Source organism: Anopheles coustani, chromosome 2 (assembly GCF_943734705.1).
Source record: "Anopheles coustani chromosome 2, idAnoCousDA_361_x.2, whole genome shotgun sequence".
Taxonomy (NCBI): domain Eukaryota; kingdom Metazoa; phylum Arthropoda; class Insecta; order Diptera; family Culicidae; genus Anopheles; species Anopheles coustani.
Window position 1 is genome coordinate 54,646,884 of NC_071289.1, and position 24,994 is coordinate 54,671,877.

General features: G+C 42.9%; 2 protein-coding genes across 3 annotated transcripts; one reads left to right on the plus strand and one right to left on the minus strand.

Moving 5' to 3' along the window:
- Window positions 1-7,038: 7,038 nt before the first annotated feature.
- Window positions 7,039-23,686, plus strand: LOC131265504 (protein FAM13A). The gene is made up of 3 exons (XM_058267777.1): window positions 7,039-7,229; window positions 16,293-18,485; window positions 20,974-23,686. The coding sequence occupies exons 2-3, from the start codon at window positions 16,299-16,301 to the stop codon at window positions 21,652-21,654; spliced, it is 2,868 nt and encodes a 955-aa protein (XP_058123760.1). The 5' UTR covers window positions 7,039-7,229; window positions 16,293-16,298; the 3' UTR covers window positions 21,655-23,686.
- A 69-nt stretch (window positions 23,687-23,755) lies between these two features.
- Window positions 23,756-24,792, minus strand: LOC131263564 (acireductone dioxygenase). 2 transcript variants are annotated; one of them, XM_058265781.1, is made up of 4 exons: window positions 24,512-24,792; window positions 24,240-24,445; window positions 24,063-24,159; window positions 23,756-23,997 (listed from the first exon to the last, which is right to left on the minus strand). In XM_058265781.1, exons 1-4 carry the CDS (start codon window positions 24,632-24,634, stop codon window positions 23,872-23,874), a joined length of 552 nt encoding a protein of 183 aa, XP_058121764.1. In that variant the 5' UTR covers window positions 24,635-24,792; the 3' UTR covers window positions 23,756-23,871. The 2 variants fall into 2 exon arrangements, with proteins under 2 accessions (XP_058121764.1, XP_058121763.1); XM_058265780.1 differs by having other exon boundaries at window positions 24,063-24,186.
- Window positions 24,793-24,994: the final 202 nt, after the last annotated feature.

Here is a 24,994-nt window from a genome sequence, read left to right on the forward strand (position 1 = left end):
GCTTAAAAACTGTATTTTGAGGACGTGAGACAACGTCTTTTCTTTACTCGTTGGCATGAATTGTAAATCTTTTGGTTAATAACTATTAACTGGTGCGATATCCAATTAATTAACTGTAATTAGACGACCATTGAGTAGAATTTGTATGATTTCCTCCGACGCCATATAATGGATAATGATAGCAGTGAGCATTTGTTGAGCTTCTTCTGTTATACAAATATATTGGCCTTCTGCTATAAAAAATTAATGATAAAGAAATTTAAAAAAAGGAGAATTTCTTGACTTTCTATTGAGTTGAGTATCCACAATTCCAGAATGATTTAGTGCAAATCTGTCAACACATTCTAATTTACACGATGACGACACATTCTTATCATTCGTATGGTTATAACGTAGGACAAAGCAATGCATCAAATAAGAGCTTCTATAGGCCTGTGTTTACAAGCTGTCCAATCGAATGATGCGGGACGTACTGGTACTGGAATGCTAATAATACAAATGATTAACGATGATGCAAAATGCAAGTGCATCGAAAGTTGCTGCATGAGTAGAGCTATTTTGCTTGCGTTTGTTCCATTGTACATTGGCGTGAACATGAAGATAACGGTCTTATACTTGTTTACAAATAAAAAATATATTATTGCACTTCATTTTTATCGTACACTGACTAGAACAACTGGTCTGGTCTAATTGCACGCTCATTTTTTGTGTTACATCAAAGAGTGAAGCGAATAAGCAGACCTTAAGTGATGACATCCGTTCGCAAACTGATGAAACTCGCAACCATTTTCCGAAAGTCGCCGGTTTGAAGAAACACAGTAATGGAAATGGATCAAGAATGTGGCTGTAGAAGACGACGATGATTGAAAGGGGGTAGGTTTTAATCAGTAACCGGGCTATAAATAAAGCGTCACTCGAACTGAAAAATTATTGGCACCAATTGAGACTAAAGTGAAACCGTATTTTGAGTGGGTTGATATAGTTGATACACAGGAGCATCGAGGCAGACCAGGAACACACTGTGCATATATCTATATTTCTGCATGTATATATATACAAGTTCAAACTTGAGGAAACAAGATGGTTGATATTGATTGACCATCGGTATTGATGAACCTGGATGATGTTTCAAAACTCTGCTGTTACTGTCAAATTTTCATTTTTGTACATTTCTTGATCAGTTATTTATTTGATCGAATTATTTGATGCACTTCAAAATGACGTAAAAACATGTTGGTATGAACGTAAGTTGGCCTGTTGTTGTATCGATTTTCTACAACCTTAATTATTCAAAATTATTCTAGTTCTACATATATTAATGGACTTTTTTTGGCGTAATCATATTCCAATATATTTTAATAACAATACCAATATCGCGAAGTAGAAATTAATTTATATGAAAAAAAAAACAAAAATACATGTACGTATGCGACACATTTTTCCATTTCCATCTGTGGCTGTTTCGCGTTCCCGAAAGGTCACGATTATTTTTATACAGTTGCTATTTTTGCCTGTACTCTTACTGCATCCGTGCGACGATCCATTTTCCGAGCGTAGGTTTAAAATTCATAAAGTTCAGCTGGTTAAAAAGACTCGGATTTACGTGTGCTTCTTTTTGTACCGTTTTATTTAGTTGATATATTTGCGCGCCAAAGTGGAATTTCGCCGGCCGGCGTTTTGCTTGTCGGCACCGTAACTTTCTGCATCGTAGATCGCGTTGGCTCTCTGCACGGCATGGAGAAAAGAAATGCAAGTACCTAATTCCCGCCCATCACCGAGAAGATTGGGCGAACCGGGCCCCGGAACTGGACAAACCGGTTCTCCCGTGTCAGGTTTCTGTTAGTTTATGTTCTTGTGTGTGCGCGTTTTGGAAGAAGGTAATTTATTTAACTAAATACACAGGCACGCTCTGGTGTACCCAGCAGTACTGCGTGGGCCTTTAAAGTGTGTTGTTTTCAGTGCGATCATTGTGTCGTGGTGTCGTTTCTGCGATGTTTTTACGAGCCAAAGTTGTTCGAGTGCTTGTGGTTAAAAATGGTAAAATTCGTTGGAACTTGTTTTAGTTTTATTTTTCACTAGCGCAGAGGATGCCCGGAACGGGATTTAAACTTGATCGAAAGTTCGGGAACACATTTATAGATGCATATTCGACTTCGATGCGCATTGGATTACGCTTCGTTGGATGTTTATGCCGGATTCTATATTTATTAATTTCAATTATAGAGAAATACGGTGAACGACAAAACAATGAATTAAAAACATTTGAAAAGCATTTAATATCTTGTATCTTTGGTGTGTAAGCACGCTAAACACGACCGCATCTTTTTGCAGTTGGCAACAGAACCTTGGTTGGTACGTTAGTAAAGGCGAATTAAACCTCCTGTAATAAACTATCAGCAGTTTACCATTTTTTTGCCAATATTATTGTTAACCGGCAGGTTTCATACGCCCATTTTTATGAAGCCATGGTTGATCAATAATTTATAGTATCAGCTTTGGCTTTTTTTCTATCTATCTATCAGCGTGATTATATAGGCTAAAGCAGAAAACAGGCATCATGACAGCTAAAACATCGATTTGCTAAATCACGCGGTATGGAAAGTTGTGACTACATTTTCGCAAACACTGATCGCAATAAAATCGTAAATTGCAACTCTTAATCGAACCGTTGACGTTAGCTTTCGTCAAGCTGGAGGTCAATGTGCGCTCTGCATTTTCTTCTTTTTATACGTTTTTTTATGTATTTTTTAAAAAAGAAGGCCGTCAAAAATACAAAATTGTCTCTGCAAGATTAGAATGCAATTTAAATGGAAATGATATAAATACATTAAATCAAATCTTCTTTTTATTGGGTTTTATTCTTGCTAGAACTTCTTCATAGGCCAGTTACAAAGTCATTTCATTTACATATCTCAAAAGAAGTTTACTTATCTTAGAAAAATATATACACTTTCCCAAACAATTTCAACACGCCCTACCACTGTTTGAATTCCTGAACTGGCAATTTAAAAATAAAATTTACCGCTGATAGCCAATGTCAATGCTGCATACAGATCCCAATCGAAAAATCGATACACATGCGTTACATATTAGCTCGTACTATGTGTGTTGCAAAAACTCCACCGTACCTTTACGAACTACTTTCCACCCGAGAATGTTCCCGACCGCTGGGTGTTGGCTATGAATCAACCTGCCCGATCTAGGTGCCCCTCTCGCTGCAAGGGAAATATATTTCCTTCCTTTAGTTGTCCCAACCGCGAGTTTTTTTTCTCTCAATGTCTACAATTCAAACGACATGTAAATTGAAAACCATCCCCTTCTCATATCTGCATACGCTACCGTCCATCACCACTCTCGCTTTCCGTTGCATTGCAGATTAGTTTGAACAAAAACTGGGGGGAGTACGGGATGGGAAAACTTTGCTCCAGTTTATCACTACCGGAAGTAAGTCGGGCCCTGGCAGTCTCATCGCTATGTGGGTATGTGGGTTCGTTGTTGATATTTTATGGAGCAACAACGAAGGGCTTTAGTGCTTCCCGTGCGGAGACAAACGGTTATATAGTTCCGATGCGCTAGGAACATAGGAGTCCTAACGACATGCAATAGCTCATTCGTGTACGCGCCATCTTTCGCCACTTTGGTCGCATCATCGGAATGGAATCCGTACAATTCAATTCCACGTTCTGAGCGCGGGCAAACCCGACACTACTGTTTATCCGTTAGACAGGGAAAGGTAAGGAGGTTTGAGAATGTGGAGTCAATATTCCATAACGTATGGCCGACTTACTGCTCCCCCCATTTGTTTGTTCCTGCCACGACTAGCTGTTGGACAGAAGCAGGTCTGGAAGCTAATGATGAAACATAACACGTGGAACGTTGCAGGTGTTGATGGAATTACCCCATACCACTAGACCGTGTATGGACAACAAAGTGTTCCTTGGACTAGGCCTCATGGTCTCCAGGAACATCCCATAGGGATGGGAGGTGCCTTCGACCTTGCGTACCTATCCTGTTGCTAGCCGAACGCTGAAAGATGGTCAAAACATGTGTTCGTCCACACGATATTCTATGGCTTCTAGGCATATTTCGGTTACGCCTGCTAGCACAAGCGTCGAAACGATGATGGAGGTCATCAATCGATTTATTGATTCGATTAGCTCTGTTCCTATAATTAGAGGATATTAGATGGAAAATTCTACCTTTAAAATATGCTTGGGAAACTTTAATCTAATGGGTTTTTTTTACTTTTCTTCTTTACAGACGAATCTGTGTTGTAGCCGTCGTTCTTATATCCAACGGAAAACTATCGAACGAGCGTCGAAATACGTTAAAGTATATGGCCAGAATACAAGGAAGTGAGATACGAGGAGCAGGAAATAAAAACATTTCACACCACCGGAACCAACGGCACGTGTACTTCTACTCTGATTAGAAATTCTGAATGAACCCCTCAGCGCAGTGTGACTAAGAGGGACGCGCTCGTCTTATTTCGCCGAATTTGCAGTTTCCAGCCGCGGAATGTGGTGCGTATGCACATGCCAGTGGTAGAAAAAACAGCAAAAGCAGCACCAGCAGCAGCGTGCCAAAAAGGAAAATAAAAACATCAAACCTGCTCTCGAAAGCGCCGTTCGCCGTTCTCGGCCCACCAATCGTTGGTACGTAGGATCGTATGCGCCGAATCGGCCTCACCACCCCCTAGCCAAGTGCATCGTTTGGCATCGAGAAAAGGAAAAGCCGAATAGTGGCGTCAGCGGAACCGGCCAATCATACGCCGGTACCATTTTGCTTCGTCCGCGACGGCTAGTAGTAGTAGTAGTTGTTCGAACTGGGTTGAACAGTCTTCACCATCATCGTCGTTGTCGTCGTTTGGAAAAGGCAGCCGCAGCAGCACCAGCAGGATCCACTCATCACCGAATCGTTTTGGAGGAAGGCATTAAGCACATCCGATTTCTTCCTTGTGTGGGAGTCCCTAAGTGTGTGTATTTGTGTGCTGGTAGGAAAACGGACGGCGCACCATTCTCCACGAAAATCACGCGACGATTGTTTAGTCGGTGGGACCAGTCAGTCGCAGCAGCGCTGCCGAGTAATTGAAACCGGGCACCCCGACGGATGAACGCGCTTTCATAAGCCGACAAGCGAGATATAACATACTGCGTATTACCATCGGCTTCCAACGCCAGCGACCCTTGTACGGAACCTGCGAATCCGGCCGGCCGAGCTCCATTGGAGGTTCGAGAATAATCAACATACCATCCACGGCCCGGTAAGGGGACGATTGCGTCATCCGGGAGGAGGTACGGGCGTGTACGTTATTAAGCCAATTGTGGATACTAAAGTGAAGGCTTAACGTCGCACCGGGAAGAAAGTGTTCTCAGCAGTGTAGATTGGTCGCCGACAGAAACACTTCTCTGTCGGTGACATTGTAACCTGCGGTTCTTTGTTCTTCTTTCAATTTGCTTCAGTGGTAGCAGTGGATCACATCGATCATTAGTTGATTCCTAGGGCCAACTCGTGTAGACCCTATAACAGGCCCTTGCTAAACAGGCCTTGCTTACGCCACACAACCCGGGCTTCCTGAGAGCAAAGCAGACGAAAGAGAAGTCTCTTCTGTAAGACAGTAGATCAACGTTCAGAGAAGGAACAAACTACAAGAACCAAACCACAAGAACGTACAGGCGCCGATAGACAACTCCGGCGACTCACCTTATCGCGTACTAGAAAGCGCTCGCACTCTCGATCCTCGGCTATTGGCGCGATCGAGCGGTAGTGCATTAAATCTGGGGCAACACAGGCGGTTCCCATGCTAAACTACCGCCTCGTGTCGACGCACTTCCTGAAGCAGCCATAGATTCGCGGCACCACCACCGGCACGGCGGGGTCCCCCAGCAAGGTCGTAAAAATGTGCAGAGATCGGGATATGCCACTTCGATGAATTGCGACGCAACTGTACACTCTGCATTGTTTGTCACCACCGTCGTCCGGTATCGAGTTTGTTGCCATCGGGTGCAGCGCAGAGATTGAGTGAGTGAGTGAGTGAGTGAGTGAGTGTGTGAGGAAGCGTGAAAACAACAACAAGCGTGAGAGCAAGGAGCGAGCACGTCACGACCGCACTTAGTACTACTAGCTACTACCTACCACATCTACTACCATTAATACTACTACAATAATCAAACTGCTCCCGTTTTGGGGCGGTCCTGAACGACCACCACCGAACCAACACCTCCGCTGGTGCGTGTACGAGACGTACGTTGTATAATCGCCGAAAACGGTGTGTGTGTGTCTGTACACAGGAGAGTAAAGAGGGCCGGTGCTCTGTGGTGTGCACACACGATCCTTCCGTTCTAGTAGCTGGATGTCATCAGAGGACGACGCGTCCTAGTAGTGTTGCTACTTCAATCCTTCCGTTGTGTCTGGAGATTCAACGTGTACCCGCCGATTGCGAAGTCGACGAACGGGGCGAAATTAATCGATCGGTTAATTGATCGTAATTGTTAGCACAACAACAGCGAACACCGACACCGACAGCGGCGTGTCTCTTGATTGAGACGATTTCACCGCATCCAAGTACCGAGTACGGCTGGGTGTGAGGCGATCGTATAGAGATCCAACAATTTCGAGGCTTTGCATACCAGCAGAGAGTCATACGAAGGACGGTTGGGCGAAGGTGTCACCGGAATCATCCACCTACTCCATCGCTCACACAGAAGATCACGGTTATTTGGAAGATCATCTTATAGGAGATCACCTGCTGCGTAGCCGCTACTGGCAAGTCTGATTTCACATTTTGTGAATGTGTTTGTGTATCTATTACACTGTGTCTCACGAAGTGTTTTGTTATCCGTCCCTTAGAGGGAAAAAGCGGTGGAGTGCCTGAAAAGGTCTACAACGAAAGAGAAAGCTCTGTTGTTGGGTTTTGTTTGTTGTGCCTAGGCGGGAGGTCTGGTTCATACAAAATTAGAAGTTCATTACACCATTTCCTCACATCGGCGATCATTTATAAGTGTTGTGTGTGATCGAGGTCGCGGAAGTAGCCACCAAGGGGGAATAACATCAGGAAGTGCATCATCAACGATCGGCCATCCATAGCAGAAGCGGTATCGGAAGTAGCAGTTGAAAAAGTTGCAACAGCGACGACGCACGCTGTCGCTTAGCACCGTTAAGCCGCGAAGATTCCACCCAAAATTGAAGCATTTGCCAAAAACTGCTGGGAAACTGTAACCGCTTGCGTGGTAAGTTGTATGCATAGTATCTTTTACGTGATTTCATGTTTGACGCCGGCTAGAAAATCAGCATGGGAGCATCCTCTCGGTATCAACTAAAATCAGAGCCTCCCTGTACGAGAGAGGATGGATTATCCGCGATGGCAAAGTAAAGACTCTAGTGACCCCTGAGACAGACGTGTCTTAAGTAAGAAGGTCACTCGGAAAAAGAAAACAAACAACTCATCTGGGAAACGCATCTAGGTTTTTATTACTTTTCCCTACGCTCACATTTGACGATCGCAAATGTTGCTGCAGCTACGAAGGTCCGGTTTATTACCCTCCGCCCTGATCGCTCTTGACCTTCGATGCGTTTAGGGCAACATTACAATTTATTGGCAGTCTGCCACTCGCTTCACAGTCGTTGATTAACGGTGATGATGTTTGTACGATATTTGTTCCTTCCTGGTGCATTATGCGCATTGAGGGTTATGCCTTTTCCTACTACTATCGTTAGCCGATGGAGATTTAAATAGTTTTTAAAAAGCCACAGCAACACAGCTTAAACTCCGCATACCATGCTTGCTTCTATGTTTAATAATTGTAAATTTAAAGATATTCATAGTCATGACAATGTATCTTTAAATTGTAGGATTACGTTTTATTTCGAACGTTCCTTTAAATTTACATACCAAACACATAAAATTTAATGTGACCAAAACCCACTTTTAGTATTACTAAGAAAAACTTCTTCAATTGGTTTTAATCATTTAGCAGCCGCAAGATTTTTTAAAGAAACCTTCCGGCTTTGGAATGGAATATTTTTAAATTTGTTTGTTAAATTTGGCGTACAAATGATTTGCTCTAGTACATATTTTTGTATGATACTACAGCTAGAGTATGTAGGAAATTGTTTGACACATAGCCCCAATGCAAGTGGAATTGTTTGCTGAAATCAATATATCATAGTTCTAACTAAGATTCTTTGTAAAATCTAAACGGACAAAAGAAGCTTCTTTACAGCATTCAGGAACCATTGTCTGTATAAGTTTAGACTGTTTTACTGCTCATTCCTTTGCAATGGCTAGAGATGAAAGTAATTAGACTGGCCAGAGAAGCGGCGATAGAGCAGCCGTTTTGTTTTCGTCGCCATCGTGCGCGCCTCCGCGAAAGCGAAGAAAAAACAGTCAACATGATATATTTTTAGCACACCAGCCGCAAAAAGACATCAATCCCAGGATGGACGCTGACCATTACAGCCGACCGAATGGCATCGTCCCGGTTCAACCAATCCTCTGCCGGCTGTTATGATGTTTGTTTGCCGCTGGCGCAGAATGATGTTGATGCGTCAGAATTGGTTTGCGGCAGTCCGCTGTTCCCTGCCTCGTTGGCTGTTGTTCTCTTCATTCTCTTAACCATGACTTATCTTTGGTCGTTTTCATTTGTCTCTTCGTTTTCTTTGTGTGCTTTTTTCGTTTTTGGTTGTTGATCGAAAACAAACAGCAACGTAAAACGCGTGCGATGGAGCGTGGCGTGAAGCTGGTTTTGCGATAGGAAATGATTTAATCACCAACGAAAGAAGTACACTACCTCCGAGGCCAGGCCTTGGGATAGTCCATAGATTATTTGAGTTGTGCTTTTAAAAAAATAAAGTTAACTCGATAACATTTCAAAACAATTAAGAGGCAAAACATCTGGCATGTTAATTCACTTACTTCCAATAAAGTGGCTAAATAATCAAGGGATTAGCGTTTCATTAATTGGTTTCGACGCAGAAATAAGTCAATATTGTATTCCAATGAAACAAACATAATCTAGAGGAAAATGATGTCGTCATCCTTTGGATGGCAACTGATCGTTGATCACCTCGATTGTCCGGAATGACGTATTTGGCTGTGATATTATATCCCGCAAACAAATTCGACCTACGCCTGGCTATCTATTTTCCCTACCCATAGGCGATGTTTTCTCAGCCAATTCCGCCCAGTTTTGCTATAAATAAAGTCCGGCGCGAATGCATTTCTCGTTGGTGGCGTTTGGTAAACTGGAAGAAGCCACTTCATCACCGAAAGGGTATTTTTGAGGTATAAACTTCATATCATATCAATATAATGCTGACAGATTAATAACCCTTTGCCACGTGTTTGGAACCTTTACGGAATATGAAAACCAATTCGAAGCTGAACTGTGATGCAGGAACATTTATCATTAGCATTAACACTTCTGGTTACATCCTTTGGATTACTTCTTCCCCAAGGGAATGAATGCATCTAAATCTGTGTTACATATTTACACGCTTTCCGGCCAGATTATTTACCGGCAACGTTTTTACTAGTCATCGCGTGCGTATGACTCGGGCGTGGGAGATATTTTTCCCATACCAGTAGCTAAGAACCTAAGATTGAAAAAATATGCACACACACCTTTGGCTTCTGGTCACCGGATCGCGCTCACTTCTGTGTTTACTTTTCACGCACGCCATCCGTCGGTAGGTCCTTAGAGAGTTGTCGAGTGTGACACATATTCAAACGGTGAGAAGTTGGCAGGCAAGGGGCCACTCGTCAACCAGAGGTGCGACGATGTATTGGATCTTTTCACCGCAAATGGTCAGTTTTCACCTTTGCTGACGCAATCAGCTCACCCTCTTGCCGTACAGTTTGTACGTTCTAGACGATGGCGCAAAAGAGGTTACTTTTTTTTGCTCTTCTCCGTTTTCCTTGGCCACAATCCCAGCACTCTCGAATACCATTCGATGATTAATAATGCAGTAGATGTACACATGCTTGTTCCGTGTCGACCGGTGGAAACGGGACTATTTTGGGAATATGCCCAAACAAGGAACCCTTAGCGTTTTGGCTGCATTCCACAGAACGCGAGGGAAAAATATTGGCTGATGGATTGAATTGAAACGTGTTTTGTTTTGGTTTTTTCGACGCTCCTGTGTTTTATAAATATTTAAACGTTATAGTGGACGTTACAGTGGATGGTAATGAATTAAGACATAATTTCGTATTCATTTAGAGGGTTTCATGACCTGTGGTGACATTTCATTCTCAACATTAATTACAGTAATTACTCTTCTTTTAAATTACATTGGGCAATTCAACAGACTTGTAACAGGGTTTCAGACACTCCTCGTATTCAGTTTGAGGAAAAATGTAAAAGGCACATTTTTGTTTTCATTTTGCAAAGTTTCGTTGATAAGTTCCGGCTTCGTTTTATAATTTTAAACCAGTGCGCATTAAAATAATAGCATATTGTTCTCCTTATTTAGTGATGTATATTTCCTTATTTTCTATAAAAATCTAATCCACACTCATTTGGAAATGTAGTTGCGCACAAACAAGTCTTGCTTGTTCGCTCTGAATTGTAGCCGCATTGAAGTTTATTATTACCGTCCTTTTTCATCCGTGGCTGAAGCGAAAAATGCCTGCCTAAGATAACATATTTCGCAGCGTTCCGAATTACTTTACGCGTGGTATGCCCAATTCCTTTTATTACTTTGCCCTCCGTGAATCATCGATACGCCTCTGCCGCGACGCAAATTGCGTAAGCCTGTGAGATAAGTGTTTTGTTTATAATTTTCTACTCCTGTGGTCACGTTTTTCCTGCTTTTTCAATTGATATTTTGCAACGCTCACCACGTTTGGGTTGCGTGAGCGGCAAGGATCTCGTGAGAAAGAGGAAATTATTCAGCCGGTAGTAGAGATAACGCAATCAGTTTGACTGAATCGACTGCTTTCAATCTCGCCTGCAATGCATTTAATTAAAGTTTCTTACAAGAGGTGCTCCTGGGCGCAACAGCCTCAACACACATCAATTCTCCGGACACCTAATCAATGTACAATCTGATCTTTGAACAGTTTTAACAGAAACTTGCCGAGTGGGGTTGTCCCTCGATTGGACATTCTTGCCCCTTGCTACATGAACATCTTCGTATCGCGTGGCTTATACATTTTATTTACAAAAACAAAAAAACGTGCCAGCAGCAACAAAAACAATATGGCAACTGTAAACAAATGTGTGCGCTGCGCGCTGATAAGAATCCTCCTGATAGCAGACGTTGTCGTTTGTCGCAGCTTGTAGTTTGTACATTTCAAGCCAGACCTGCTGGCCGAAGAAATTGAAATCGAATGCGATGTCAGCATGGTAATTAGACTGAGGCTAATCGAATGACCACGTCGATCGTGGATGATGACCCCGAGGACAATCGTCAGCAATCGCCCCTGACCTTGCCCGCGCTGTAATACAGAGTTGTATCGACGGAGTTCAGTCGACATGCTAATGGCAAGGAGAAAGAACTGAGATCACCTTCTTCACATTAACGCACAAACGCACACGAATGGGCTGTGTGCAAATCTCGAGGTGTTAATTACTAGGAGTGTATCTCTGTTCGTGATCCTCGCAGCAAAAGTGGGTATGAATCAGTTTGGTTCAGATTTAATCGGTACTCGACCGTTTCTTTCTGGTTGTCACTAGTAGTGCAAGCCAGCAGACTGCCTGGGCCTTTCTTGGGAACGGAAAGTAAATAGAGCAATGAAAGGGTAACATTTCAACGCTTATCTCGAAAGATGTACCCTCAAGCTAAATGGCCATGGTCAAGTAACAGTAGGTTCCCCGTTTTAGCTTGTTTGTAAAACATTCCAGAAATAATTGTAAACTGTTTACTTTTATACCAGCTATTTCCGAGCTGGGATAATGTAATGCTTTTTCTTTTTTTGTATTACGTGGGAAAGAACGAAAAAACTCCAACTGAGTCAGCCTCATTGGACTGACTATCTACAAAGGGATCTAGTAGGCCCTTCATGGGGAATGATCGCAAATGACAAAACCTCTTCTAACCGTATTTGAAGCTCATGTGAGGTTCAAGGTACCAACAAGGTTTATGAAATGTACATCGAATCGGACTGGCTATTTTATGAGAATGACAGAGGGTAACACAGCTCTCGATGTCTTTTAGGTAACTCGGCAAAGATCGGCGAAGGCGCGGAAAGTGTGAAGATGGTAAAGACAAACCTCTACTAAAACAGGTAGAGGCAAATGCAGAGAAAGAGAATGCAAAAGTAACACTATTTGCTGTATACATACGTAAATAAACTAGGAAGAGATAAATAGCAAACTATAAATGCAACGCATTGCGTCTAGTACCTCTGGAGCGATCCTCAAATTATCTCAAAGTTGATCCTCATTATTTTTGTTGTGATCCTTATTATTTTCTAAGCTGCTATATAACCAAATCTGATGTTAAACATTGTTTTTTTGCTGCTGTGAAAAATGGTTGTATCTCATTACAAAAACTTAGTCCAATGCACTTGAACTTCTTCTTTCTTCTGAAAAAAGAAGATTTAATCAGTGCACTAGCAGTGACCAATGTGACACTCAATCAGTCGTGCCCAGAAGATGATTACCTTTGTTATATAGAGAAACGTATTCGCATGCGCTTCCCGGTGGTACCGGGTTGATTTGCAAACAAAAAAATTGAGCACGTTTTTGCTGCGCCGTAGAGCACTGATAAGCGTCCACGTTTGCCGCAATACATACAAACACTTGACACCGGTGTGTGTCCAATCGAGTGCCATCGTCATCGTTCGCCATTTCAGCAGCAAAAAAAAACGAAAGCGGTAGAGCCGGTGGAAGAAGATGTTGGAAAGCATCCCAGCTATCTACGTCGATAGATTACGTTCTGTCCGATTACGAGATGGACTGCGACATCACGTCTGGTACGTGGTGGTGGTGTGTTCACCTCGATGCATGTTTTTTTGTGGTGCCGCAGTATAAAAGGGATGCCGGAAGGCCTGGGGGCTTCCACTAGTTTCGCGACCGGTTACACGAACAGTACCATTGCAGAGATCGCGATCGTGTGCTCGATTTGATTGCCTTTTGGAGTGGTGAATTTTTGTCTACCATTTGAAACAAGACTTCAAGTGAATTATTATTTTCGAACTTTTTTGTGGGAGCCGTGTATACTTTTGGAGAAAATAGTGAATTAACAGTATGGACAAAGGTTCTTTAAGCAACAATAACGTGGTCATATCTATGGCGGAGTGATCTTTTCCAAATCTCGATCACTACCTGATTTTGAGAAATAAAATAAAAACACTTTCTTAACAATGTTGTGCCTACAAGCTTCGGAACATGTGGACGGGTCGAAGGGACTCATCCACAAATTGGCGAACGCCTGCCACATTCGTCAGTGGAAAAATAAAGTAAGTTTTTCGACGCAACAAGGCGCATTCCCTCAGTACGTGGGGGGTAATGCATTTCCACTCGTGGTGGAAGTTTCCATGCACTCTCAACAATAACATTCGCACAATCATAGGTGTATGCAGCTGGGGGAAAATTGAACAGTCATTGCATGTGCTCAAGTGTCACCGACTGGCGATTACTCCACAGTACTCCTTATTACAAGTGGTTTACACAAAGAAAGTGTACAATCGTTCCGCTATTAGTGAGCTTTGTTGGCTTCCGGTTTTGTGACGGGTGTAAAGAATGTGATCACATAGCACTACCTGAATCGTCGTGTTGAGTACCAATTGGAGTAAGGTGATTTGTGGAGAAGTGCCTTTGCGAAATATCATATCATGGGATTCGTGAGTGGTACTTTATATGTTGACAATCTGTTTTCAACAGATCGATCGCTATGACATGTAACATTAAGTACCATCCGTACCATGTTAACGTTGTCGGAATTTTAAATTATAAAATTTTCCTTTTTTTAATTTTTCGAATTTTGACTGCATCCATGAGACTGTCTTTCGTTGGCTTTGTTTTAACAGTCACATCTTGCTAAGCACTCGCTCGTTGCAATCGAACTTTAAGCCCCTTTCTATCAGCATTGTCGTCAGATAGTGCTACACAATGCTATCACAAAGGAGTATCACTGTGTACAAGAATCGTAAGCGTCATACATTGGACTGTTCGCGATTCCAGCCCATACAACAGACACACACGCTGACCTAGTGATTGAGTTGAAAAAGTGGAACACATTAATACAAACTGCAGAGCCTACTTGCGTCACTTTATCAACAGTCGAGAAGAAGCAGAAGAAAAAAAGCCATCAAAACTGACGCCCACCTCTGCATTGAGATCTTATCCCGGAACAGTCTTGTTTCAATTGTTTAGCAGCTGTATATTGTCCAGCGTCGGATTATCAGCGGTTGATGGAGCTTGAAGCCAGACATAAAAAGGAACGACACGCGTCGCTATAACAATTAGATCGTCATATCATGATACGAAATGTACTACGTCTCATCGCGATAGCTCGCCTCATTGCCCGGCGCAGTTCCTTATTGGGGGGGAAGAATCTAAAAAATAATACTGAAATAATTACACGTGTCAAACGATGATAACAATATCAATAAATTGCGGGGGTTGGTCAGCTTAAAATAAATTGTACCAAAAAAGCAACTTTGAAAAGACGATAAGGGAGCCAGATGATGTGGCTGATAGAGGTTTCCCCTAAGGATAGAGTCATTATTTTCGGCTCCAAAGAAGACAAAGGATTTAGAAGAAAACTACCCCTCATTTCGGATGACTTTTTTAATTTTATCTTGTTCTTTTATTTATAAATTATGCTTGTCAGGATTCATTATCGAATGAATAAAAATAGATAACCCTCGTCTCGATTCCTGACCGATCTGTCAACAAACCAGTCACGGTCACTGTTTGTTTCGTAATAAATTCGAACTGGAGCAGAAAAAGACACCCTTCATACCAGTGGTCACGTTCCGCCATTTAAAGTACCACCATAAGGTGGTAACGGTGTTTAATTTTGTTTGTTTGGTAATTAGCACACTACATTTTCTGTCTCACTCTTTTTCCCTATCGATGTATCACTGTTGATCGTGAAACAATTTACACCGCATGGTGTCATGTCCGGCGAATCTAACACGAGAACATCAAACACAGTTAAAGGATAGTTTAAACTGGGTAATTACCTTCCGAGAAGTTAACCAGCCCAGCCCTTCTCATGGTAGACGTGGCCAAGTAGTATTTCGTGGACTGGTATGCAAACACTCGAATAGACACGAAAATGTTTGCCCACCACAGGGGGGGAAGTATGTGATAATGGATCACATGTGGGAACACGAGAACATTGTTTTAGAAGGAACTGCGTCGCGAATGTCGCGAAACTACCACTACATTGAATCAAGCAAACGACAAAATTGTTTTCACTTAGAACCCCACGGTTTCGCAACGGTCGCACAGGACGAATTAAGGATGATTAGAATGACAGTTTCCGCGGCATTGATACTTGTCAAGAATGCTTGAGTGAAACGTGTCATGAATTTGTCTGTCACGACGCTACTGCAATGTGATAAACACATTGAAGCAACTAACTCAATTATAAATGAGGAAATACATAGTGCCGTATTTCGATTGTGTCACTATTCACATGGTTAAAGAAAAACCATTCACATGGTCGATTAACGCGTAGAAAAAAGCACAGCACAACAAGAAACCCGAAAAGTTTGATCGATTTTGCATTTGCATTTGTCACACGTCGTCGACCTTGGATCGATAAAGCAGAGGTGATTAGGAGGTCAGCCCTAGCATGAGGGAAAGGGGAGCAAGGATGGTTGGTGATTGATTATTTGGGGACTGAAAATATCAGTTTAGAATATTTTAGCATCCGTTACTATGGAGTCGCTATTTGGAGTGGAGGCGCATTGTTGAATCAATCGACGGGACAAAGCAATTTTCCTACAGAAAAAGGGGTCAAGTCTTTGGCAGTGGCCAATCTACAACGGACCAGGCTGCTCCATCAGCTCTATTACGGAGGGAAAAAAAAAAATTTCATCGTATTAAACGTAATGTTCTGCAGCAAATAGATTGTTAATTGATTCAAACTCTTTTAAAACTAAAAATAGAAAAATAATTTATTTCTGTAGACGTTAGGAATTGTGAAGTTGGCACAACCGATTAATGAAACTTACTAGGCGCCTCCATTAATTAGTGGTGAAGTGCAATAATTTTTAACTATTTTTTAATTCATTATAAAAATGTTCATCTAAAAAACCATACTTTCTCGCTCTCTCTCTCGGATAACTATTTGCTAACCATTCATTTCCACTTTTCCCTTTCACTTTGCAGTGCGGTATGCGTCGCCCATCACTGGGACAGAATGAAGACGACCTGAGTCGTCTGACAACGATCATCTCGCCGACCAGCATCAGCCTCTCGTCGAACGGTCAGAGCGATCCGGTGGTGGTTGTGGTAGCGGGTGCGACAGCCGTCAACGATGTCGTCAGCTGCGGCCGTGCGAAAGCAAACGTCAACCACCACCATCATCTTCATCAACAGCAGCACGCCACCATCGGCAGTAGCATCAGCAACAGTAGTAGCAGCAGCAGCAGCAGTAGCAGCAGCAGCACTAACAGCAGCAATAGTAGCAGCAGAAACAATAGTAGCGGTAGCAATACAAGCAGCAGCAGCAACTGTCCAGCTAGCAACAGCGTTGGTGCACAACCCACTGGTCTCGAAGAGGGCAGGGTAAGCAGCAGCGCAAGTAGTAACAGTTTGGAAAGCACACTTGGCGATGTAGCGGAGCCGGTTGGTAAGGAAAGCAGTGGCAGCAACTATGGAGGCCTCCATCCCACAACGGATGCAGGGGCGGGCAGCGGTGGTGGCGGTGATGTCGATGAGACACTACCTCCACCACCGCCCCCACCTTCGGTGCTGGTCAACCAGTACCTGCCGAATCTGATCAACTCGTCCGAGTGGCAAAACTGCCGAAAGCGTAAAGAGCGCCAGGATAGCACGTCGTCGATCAGTCAGGATCGCAAGCTGATCCGATCGAACAGTGAGGAACATTTGCCCAACTGCCAGGAGGTGATAAGGCGCGTGTCCTCTCACGAGGATTTTAAGAAGCGCACGAGTACAGTTGCGGCCGGAACACACGGCCTCTCGGTGGAGATTTCCATCGACAAGGAGAACATCATCGCGGAGGAGTCAATCGACGAGGTGGGCGCGGAGGAGCTTGCCGATCAGCATCAGCAGCAGCAGGTGTTCGAGAAGAACCTTAAAAACAGTGCGGACGATTTGAAGAAGTTTTTCATCGGAAGCGTTGAGAACGTGGCGAATGGTGGTGGTGGCGCATTGTCGGCCGGCAAGGATCATCAACACCAGCACAACATCGTGCATCAGCTCGGTAGTCATCATCACCATCTGAACCATCACCATCATTTGCATCATGGCGGGGGGAAATCACAGCAGCACCACCGTCTGTCTCCCTGCCGCGACATACTAAAGTCCCGGCGAGACTCGGACAGCGAGCAGGATGGTGAACACGAGCGCCGACGGCACTGCGAACGTTTCTCCAAGACGCGTCCACCGCCTGGCCGAAAGTCCGTTTCACCGCGGGCCCGGAGTACTAAGCATTCGAAATTTGCTGCCGCCACGGTTAAGGCAGCCGCCAGCGTCGGTGGGTCGGTGGTGTTGGCAGCCGGCAACGAGCACTTCTACTCTAAACACGATAATCACTCGACGGGTGGCTCAAAATCGGAACGCCGTCGTTCGGCAATGCAACAGCTCAAGCATTCCGATGACGCGCCGATGTTTGATCCCAGGTCTGGCTCAGGGCTGCCTCCCCTCTCCGACTACAACGACAACAATGTGCTGGAGAAAGATCAGGCTGCGGCAGCCGAAGTGGCTAACCAGTCCGAACCTCAGCCATCGCCACGCGAAAAACTTCCCTGGGGCCAGTCGTATCCAGACGACACACCGGCACTCGTCTGCCAGCGGTTCGCCGACGACAAGTTTGATCACGCCAAGCGCATGGACTCGGTGTCGCATGCCAAACTGCGTCCAATTCCATCCGGCGGTTCGCTGAAACTGTACGGGGCACATCATCGTAATGCGGAAAATGCTCCACCCGGTCACCATGGCCATCATGGAAAGCCGGCTGCGGGTTCGAGTGTCGCGAGCAACATGTTTGATGAGCGCGTAAAGGCGATCAACCGGAAGCTGAGCGGACTGAAGAAAAAGCTAACGCAGTACGAGGAGCGCTTCGAGCGTGATCACGGCTGCAGGCCAACGCACGGCGATAAGTCGGCCGATCCGGCAATCAAGAGCGTCGTAGTGGAGGTGCACAAGCTACGCAAGGAGAAGAACCAAATCAAGGCCGATCTTGCGGTGTTTTCGGCGAAAGCGGCCGCACGCAATTCCTCAGGATTGACGGCCAATCAGCAGCACACAGGATCGGGTGATGGTGATAATGGCGGAGATGAAGGTGAGGTGGATAAACGGCTCGGAAAAATGAAAGACACAATCGCAGATATCGAAAAGGTGAGTGACATATAATATTTGTCTGTCCTGTCTGTCCTAAATGATTCCTGAAAAAAAAAAAAATGAAATGAAAACCTGTTCCGATCCTGGCGGTCGAATTTTTGAATCATTTTTTTTAACAAATTGCGCAATATTTTGATTCATTAAAGTAAAACATGATTTTTTGTTTTAAACAATGTAATTGGACAATTGCTTCAAATAGGCAACTTTCTAGTGTTTAATAGGTTTATAGAGTTATCACGTTGAAAATTATAACTGAACTCTCAGCTGAGAACCTTTTATTGTTTGTTCAAAGTGATTGATTTTTCAATGAAATTTTCAATAATTGAAATCAAATCATTTGCAAAGTATGTCCTTAATTTTCTCTAAATCAACGATTTTTTTATCATAGTTTTTGTTCTTTAACTGATTAATTGCACTGTCAGAATCTATTTGGTTATCAAAAAAATTAAAATTCATTCAAACCCTGAACAATATCAATATTGATTTCAAGTTTCCATTTTAGATAATTTATACTGTTTTTTTTTTTCAAACTGCTACAATACCCATCAATATAATGCATGCTATGGAAACTAAACATACATACGAAGGGAAGTAAATGTTTCTTTTCGAACGCCGATGAATTGCCCTCCATTTTGGCCGGACCGGATGAGGTGACACTTTGAGTATACACGCGTTCTCGAGCCCATCCGATACGGCAGTGGGCTAATTATAGACAATTAGGTGATACCGTCCGTTTGATCATCGTCGCTACGGTGTGCCACCCGTTTCATTAGCAACGTTTAGCACTGCCGGCCGTTTGGTGCAAACGGAAAGGGGTGCAGCAGGCACGAATTTGGGCACGTGTTTTGCTAAATGTTTCCTCGTGGCTTGGTTGAGACATTCCGTCATACTTGTCGCCACACGAAAAAAAACCAGATTGGGTCAACGAATGTATGGTTTCTATATGGCTTATTCAACCGTTAGTAGATCGTTTTTGGCATTCTAATGCTTGTTTTTAAACCAAAAACAAATAGAGTAAGCTTTCCAGAGTCTATTTTTTAACAACCTCTATGTGGCTCGTGGAAAGTTCCGAAATATTTGTCAACCACTATGTGAGTCATTGCCAGTCAGTGGTATGTTTTAAATCAGTTCAAATTCAATTGCAATCGGTCAAACAAAATGAGTAGTATTTTCTTTACAAATATTATTCCATGGTACAGAAATTTAGGTTTATTTTGTCCAAACGTGATTTACATTTTTAGAATTGATTTATTTAAAATTTAAAATTACGAATGACTACCAATTTCAATGGCCTTTGCGGCCTAACATCCTGCGCCAATTAATGATCGAAGCGCGACTGGCTCACGTTTCTTCGCGTACCAGTTTCGCCCAGTTGCCAGCAAACAAACCGGCGCGATGCTAATGTTTCGCTTTTTCGTCGTTGTCGATTGAAAATCAATCTCGGTTCACTTGACGCAGTTGATCTTCTGACCAGCCCGGCGCAATGGAGCACAATGAACGCGCAAAAGACCCGACGAGGTGGACCGATATTGGCGGAAGTGTCATGTTACCGATCTATCGACCACACTGTTCCGGGCACGCTGGTGCGTACGTGCCTACACTCTGGCGGCCGTTGTCCGGTCGAAATGCTCGATCGTGTCGTGCTTGTCAACGTTGAAACCATTGTCCACCCCGTTTGCGAGTGAGAACCAATGGAGGTGAAAATAGAAACTGCGATAGTTGCTTCTTTGGTTGTTTTATTATACTTAATCGAATGCACTAGGCCTTGAACCGATTCCTCGCGGTTGTGAGTGAATACATCAATTCCAAAGACCCCCAGGGTGCATGAAGAGGAGTAAGGAGAAGGTATGTTTTAGAAAAAAAAACCCTTTTGCAAGTAATGCTTAGTATGAGCCTCGGTCTCCTTCTCCTTCTCATTCTTCTCGGTGATGCCTCAATTGTATCGTATGCCCTTTAAGTGGAACGATGAGTTTGTTGTTCAAGAAGGTTTCAGGCGATAACTTGTTAGCCATGCGCTTATCGCGCTTGAGAACGAGAAGAATTTATGGCCAACAACAACGTCCACATGATGTTAGCTCTTACGATGGGGTGACATCACACCAATCAGGACAATTCCTTTCAGAAGCTCCCTTTTTACACACCATGAAACTGGGGATTATATGTAATTCGTTTGGACTTTAAATTATAGTTTTACTACCAGGGACACACCTTCTACTGATTTGTGCGGTTTGCGAACGAACCAAGGCATGGAAGATGTTTGCTAAAGGGTGGGTAATTTGTAGATAACAACACCCACTACAGAGAAAGTGGATTAATGGGCGTAATCATTTCCCAGAAACGATACGATGCAGGGTATATTTGTTCCTGTTTCTAGACCCAAACAAAATCTAAACGTTGGTCGCTTAACATGAATGTTACATTTATTTCTAATGAAATGGTCATGCAATTTATAAGTGTTTATGTTACTCTCTCACCTCTCTTCCAGCGCCTTACGGACAAACGTGAGTCGGAACATCGCAGCGAAAACCTGGAGTTTCTCTCGAATGAGCAGCTGACCGAGGAGAAAGCGTCTGTGCAACGCGCCCTACTCTACCTGGAGTCGATGTACGGCCGACCGGCGAGCCGCGAAGAACGTGACGCGGCCCGACCCCTGTACGACCGCTATCGGCTGATCAAGCGCCTGGTAAACCGTGCCAACTCAATCAGTGGACCCTGCGGCGTTGCCAGCTCGCTGATGCCAACCATTCTCGAGCACGAGGCGCTCGCAATTGTCGCTGGTACGACGACGCCATCCACCGACATATCGCCCCCGTCGGCCACCTCCATGATCCAGTCACCCACGGACACCCTCGGCGTCGCCGGGCAGCAATCGACGGACGAAGCGTCGGAAGCGACCACCACAACTACCACCAGCAATTCTGCCACTGAAAATATCCACTCTATGACGCCGGACGAGCTGTGGCAGCACTACGATGCTACGCGCGAGGAGAAGAAGGAACTGCGCCGCACGATTAAGGATTTCGAGCAGCAGTTCGAGGAGACGACCGGCCGGAAGATGCTGAAGTCGGACCGCAAATCGATCGAGGAAACGTACGCTCTCTACAAACAAAAAAAGGCCAAGCTGCGACTAATCGATGCACTATTCAAGAAGCAAATGCAGGTTTAATGTACACGAAGGTTTTCTCTCAATGCTCCCTGTTACCCATGATCGAAAACCTTTGTTGTTGTTCTATAGTGTATACCTGGGCACATTGCAATGTAAATGATTTAAATGATACAGAAAGGTGTGTTCTTTTTGGGAGCTCGAAGTTTATTCTTTCATGAAAGTGATAAGCAGAGTTGATCTTGGTTAAAAAAAATGTTTCGGTCATCATTTTTTCGTGCTTTCTTTTAAAACTATATGCCCAAAACTTCGGACGTTGTGTGCGAAGAGAACAAAACTTTCATCCAACCGGTGCATAAGATTGTAAATCAACTTAGGAAAAGCGACACTGTAAAACTATGAGTTTTAATGTAGATTTTTTTGTATTTTTCACTCGTTTCTCGTGGTGTCTATAAACTGTTATTGATATATTAGAAGGGCATCTATTACATTGTTTTAAGTATTTTTACCCATAGAGTTAGATTTGATTAAAGTTCTGCGAATGAAGTGATGAGAGAACGAAAAGTAAACGACAATTGTTACTACATGTGCGCAAAAAAACGATGAAGACAGGAGGAATAAAAACTCTGAAATAGACTGGAACTGGTTTTGAATTACCAAACAAAGTTTGGTTAACAGATAGATACGTTTAGAGCAAACAGAAAATAAATTAAACAAAACGTTGTAGGCAACCAAAACATACTGATGCAGTACAAAGTATATGCTGCATTATAACCCTCCCACAAGATCGAGGTGGCATGAGATATGAATAAATCACAAAACAAATAAAACACAGACACATTTTTAGCTTAGTGAAGAAGAAATATTTGAGAAACAAAGCAAGCGATAACCGACGAAAAACGAAACATGACGGAACAAAAATTAAAGCTCACAGCTTCGTGATGCAAGCAAACAAAGAACAAACAAACGAACATACAAAAATCTATATACAAATATTTACAAAATTAAGCTCGTAAAGAGAAAGTCGTGAAGCGGTATAAAAAAAATCTTTTGAGTATCTACGAAATAGGGCAACAACTTAAAGCCTAGCTAGTGAGAATGCAAAACCAATGTGAAACATGTACTATAATCGACTTATTTTCGAGATTAGAAAGGATTATTGAAGTGGAACACTGGTGTGGGACGAAAGGAATTATATACTGTTTTGTGATACATAGTTTTGCATTTTTGTTTGTTCGATGGTCGTGTCTCACTGTTTTTCTACCATTGGTTTTACAGAACTTTTCTCCACTGCGAAAATACAGAAACACCTCCCGTCGTTCGCACAGTATGTAATAATACATTTCAAACCCATAAGATATGTTATGAATAAATAAAAAACAATAGTTATGCTATAATAGATCTATTATTCGGTGAGCGATAAGCGAAGGAATCGAATAGCGAGGAAACAAGTAAATATCTTATGCTTTTTTCACCATTAAACACCAGTAAAACTCTTACAAATACTATCCAATATTACCAAATCTTCCTGAAATGAAACAATAGTCTCCTTCAAATCTCATCCCGTATCGAAAACGTCTAGAAACGGAGGAATAGGTGGAAGCATGCTTTAAGAAAAATATCATAATTATCATACTTCACCAGGTACATAAAACATAGATGATACTGGGTACATTTGGGTGTTTAGGTTTGCAACCATGTTATTTATTGTCGGCAAGAATGGGTTTTATAGTTCTTTAAAAGCGATACTCTGAACATTAATCGGCCGGTTGTTAATTAACACACATGCTCTATTGACACACATTTTTGGAATGGTTAATGTATGAATCACACTGTGTATGCGTTCTCTAAGAACAGTTTAATAAGGTGCTTTCTTATAGGAGTGCGAAAGCGACGGATCAACAGTACACTCAACGACATTAACTGGAACAATGGAGACGAAAAGTGTATGGAGAGTGAAAAAGAATACGAATAGCAGATACAAACGTGCAGATACTGTAAGATGTATGGGAAATTGTAATGATGATGCCGGTGTGCTAACACATTAATAAACCTGGTCAAAATGATTCTACAAGAATAACACGATCGTGTAAAATATTATGGAAAGTTTGGGAGACAATTGCTTTTAAGGTTTTTTTTTAGTTGAAATTGAAATCCGAAATGCTTTAAAAATGTTAACATGAATCTTTATTCAAAACAAATTTCAATGTGATTGTTTTAGACTGCGTTTCGGAAACAACGAGTAATGTAGCTGCAGCTGATAACGTCAGGCGACTACCGTTACCCAGCAAAACCAGCTTCCAATCGCTCAAGATAATGCTTACGACACTCCATTTCATCCGCCGGACGATTGTACGGAAGCCAAACTGGTTCCCCGACAAAGTAGCGCTTTGCTTTGATGAAGTTCTAAAACGATACACTTTTTAGCAAGTTTAAACCCAAGACAAACGATCACTGTTGACCGATCATACCTTCGAGTCCAGGGTAAATCGATGGTAAATACCGCTTGGAATAATGATCAAATCACCAGCAATGACCTCGATCCGTATCCAAGCATCATCCTTGCCGCTGACAGAGGGTGAATTGAAAAATAAGCTGTATCAAAACATATAAAAGCGTATGATGCAAATCTATTGCTGCCCACATACCTACGCACATCAAAGTAACCCGATCCGTCCAACACCAGACGAATCTCCTCGTCGGTGTGGAGATGCTCGGTGAAAAAGTTTTTCAACTTGTTCTCGTAATCGGTCAAACATTCTTTGGAGCAGGTAATTTCATCTTCGTATGAATAACCGCGATCCTTGCGAATTTTTTCCAGCACACCGTCGCTATCATACGTCGGAATGTTTATCTGTTATCACAGGAGATATTAAACATAATGTTAGTGTTTAAAAAATGAAGCAGAATTGAATCGTACCTTGAAATATTCAACACCTGTGCTCTTAAACAACTCGTCCGTGTTAAGAAATTGTGGTGGATCGAGCTGGTGCTCCAAACGCTGATCGGTTGGTTCGCTGTCCATAAACCATGCACGCACCATTTTGATAATGGTCGAAGATTGAACCAAGCAAGATGAGTTTATAAGCCTTTACCAAGCGATTTACCAAATCACTGGCTGATAATGGAATGTCTCGGCAAAACAAGTGCGATCAGATAGAACGGGTCAAATAAGCAAAATTAAAACAAAACAAAAACACTTCGGCGGTTCCGAACTAGTGTGGGCAGCATCAGGATTCGCTAGATTCGAAGAATTAATCCATTGATGGATTTTACAGGACTAGATCCCATTTGACTCGACTCGTTTCTGATTCCATTTGATTCATCTGAAATTCCTTTTGTGCAATTCCGACTTTATTTGATTAATTCGTGATCCGAATCTATGTGACTTATGGTTTGACTG

What these genes read in the sequence shown, in the direction of transcription:
- LOC131263564 (XM_058265780.1), bottom strand. Translation starts at nt 24,634, where the DNA reads ATGGTGCGTGCATGGTTTATGGACAGCGAACCAACCGATCAGCGTTTG. An exon ending in CAGGTGTTGAATATTTCAAG is followed by an intron (nt 24,446 to 24,511) that starts GTACGATTCAAT and finishes CTGTGATAACAG; the next exon opens with ATAAACATTCCGACGTATGA. An exon ending in GATTTACCCTGGACTCGAAG is followed by an intron (nt 23,998 to 24,062) that starts GTATGATCGGTC and finishes GTATCGTTTTAG; the next exon opens with AACTTCATCAAAGCAAAGCG.
- LOC131265504 (XM_058267777.1), top strand. Translation starts at nt 16,299, where the DNA reads ATGCGTCGCCCATCACTGGGACAGAATGAAGACGACCTGAGTCGTCTG. An exon ending in CAATCGCAGATATCGAAAAG is followed by an intron (nt 18,486 to 20,973) that starts GTGAGTGACATA and finishes CCTCTCTTCCAG; the next exon opens with CGCCTTACGGACAAACGTGA.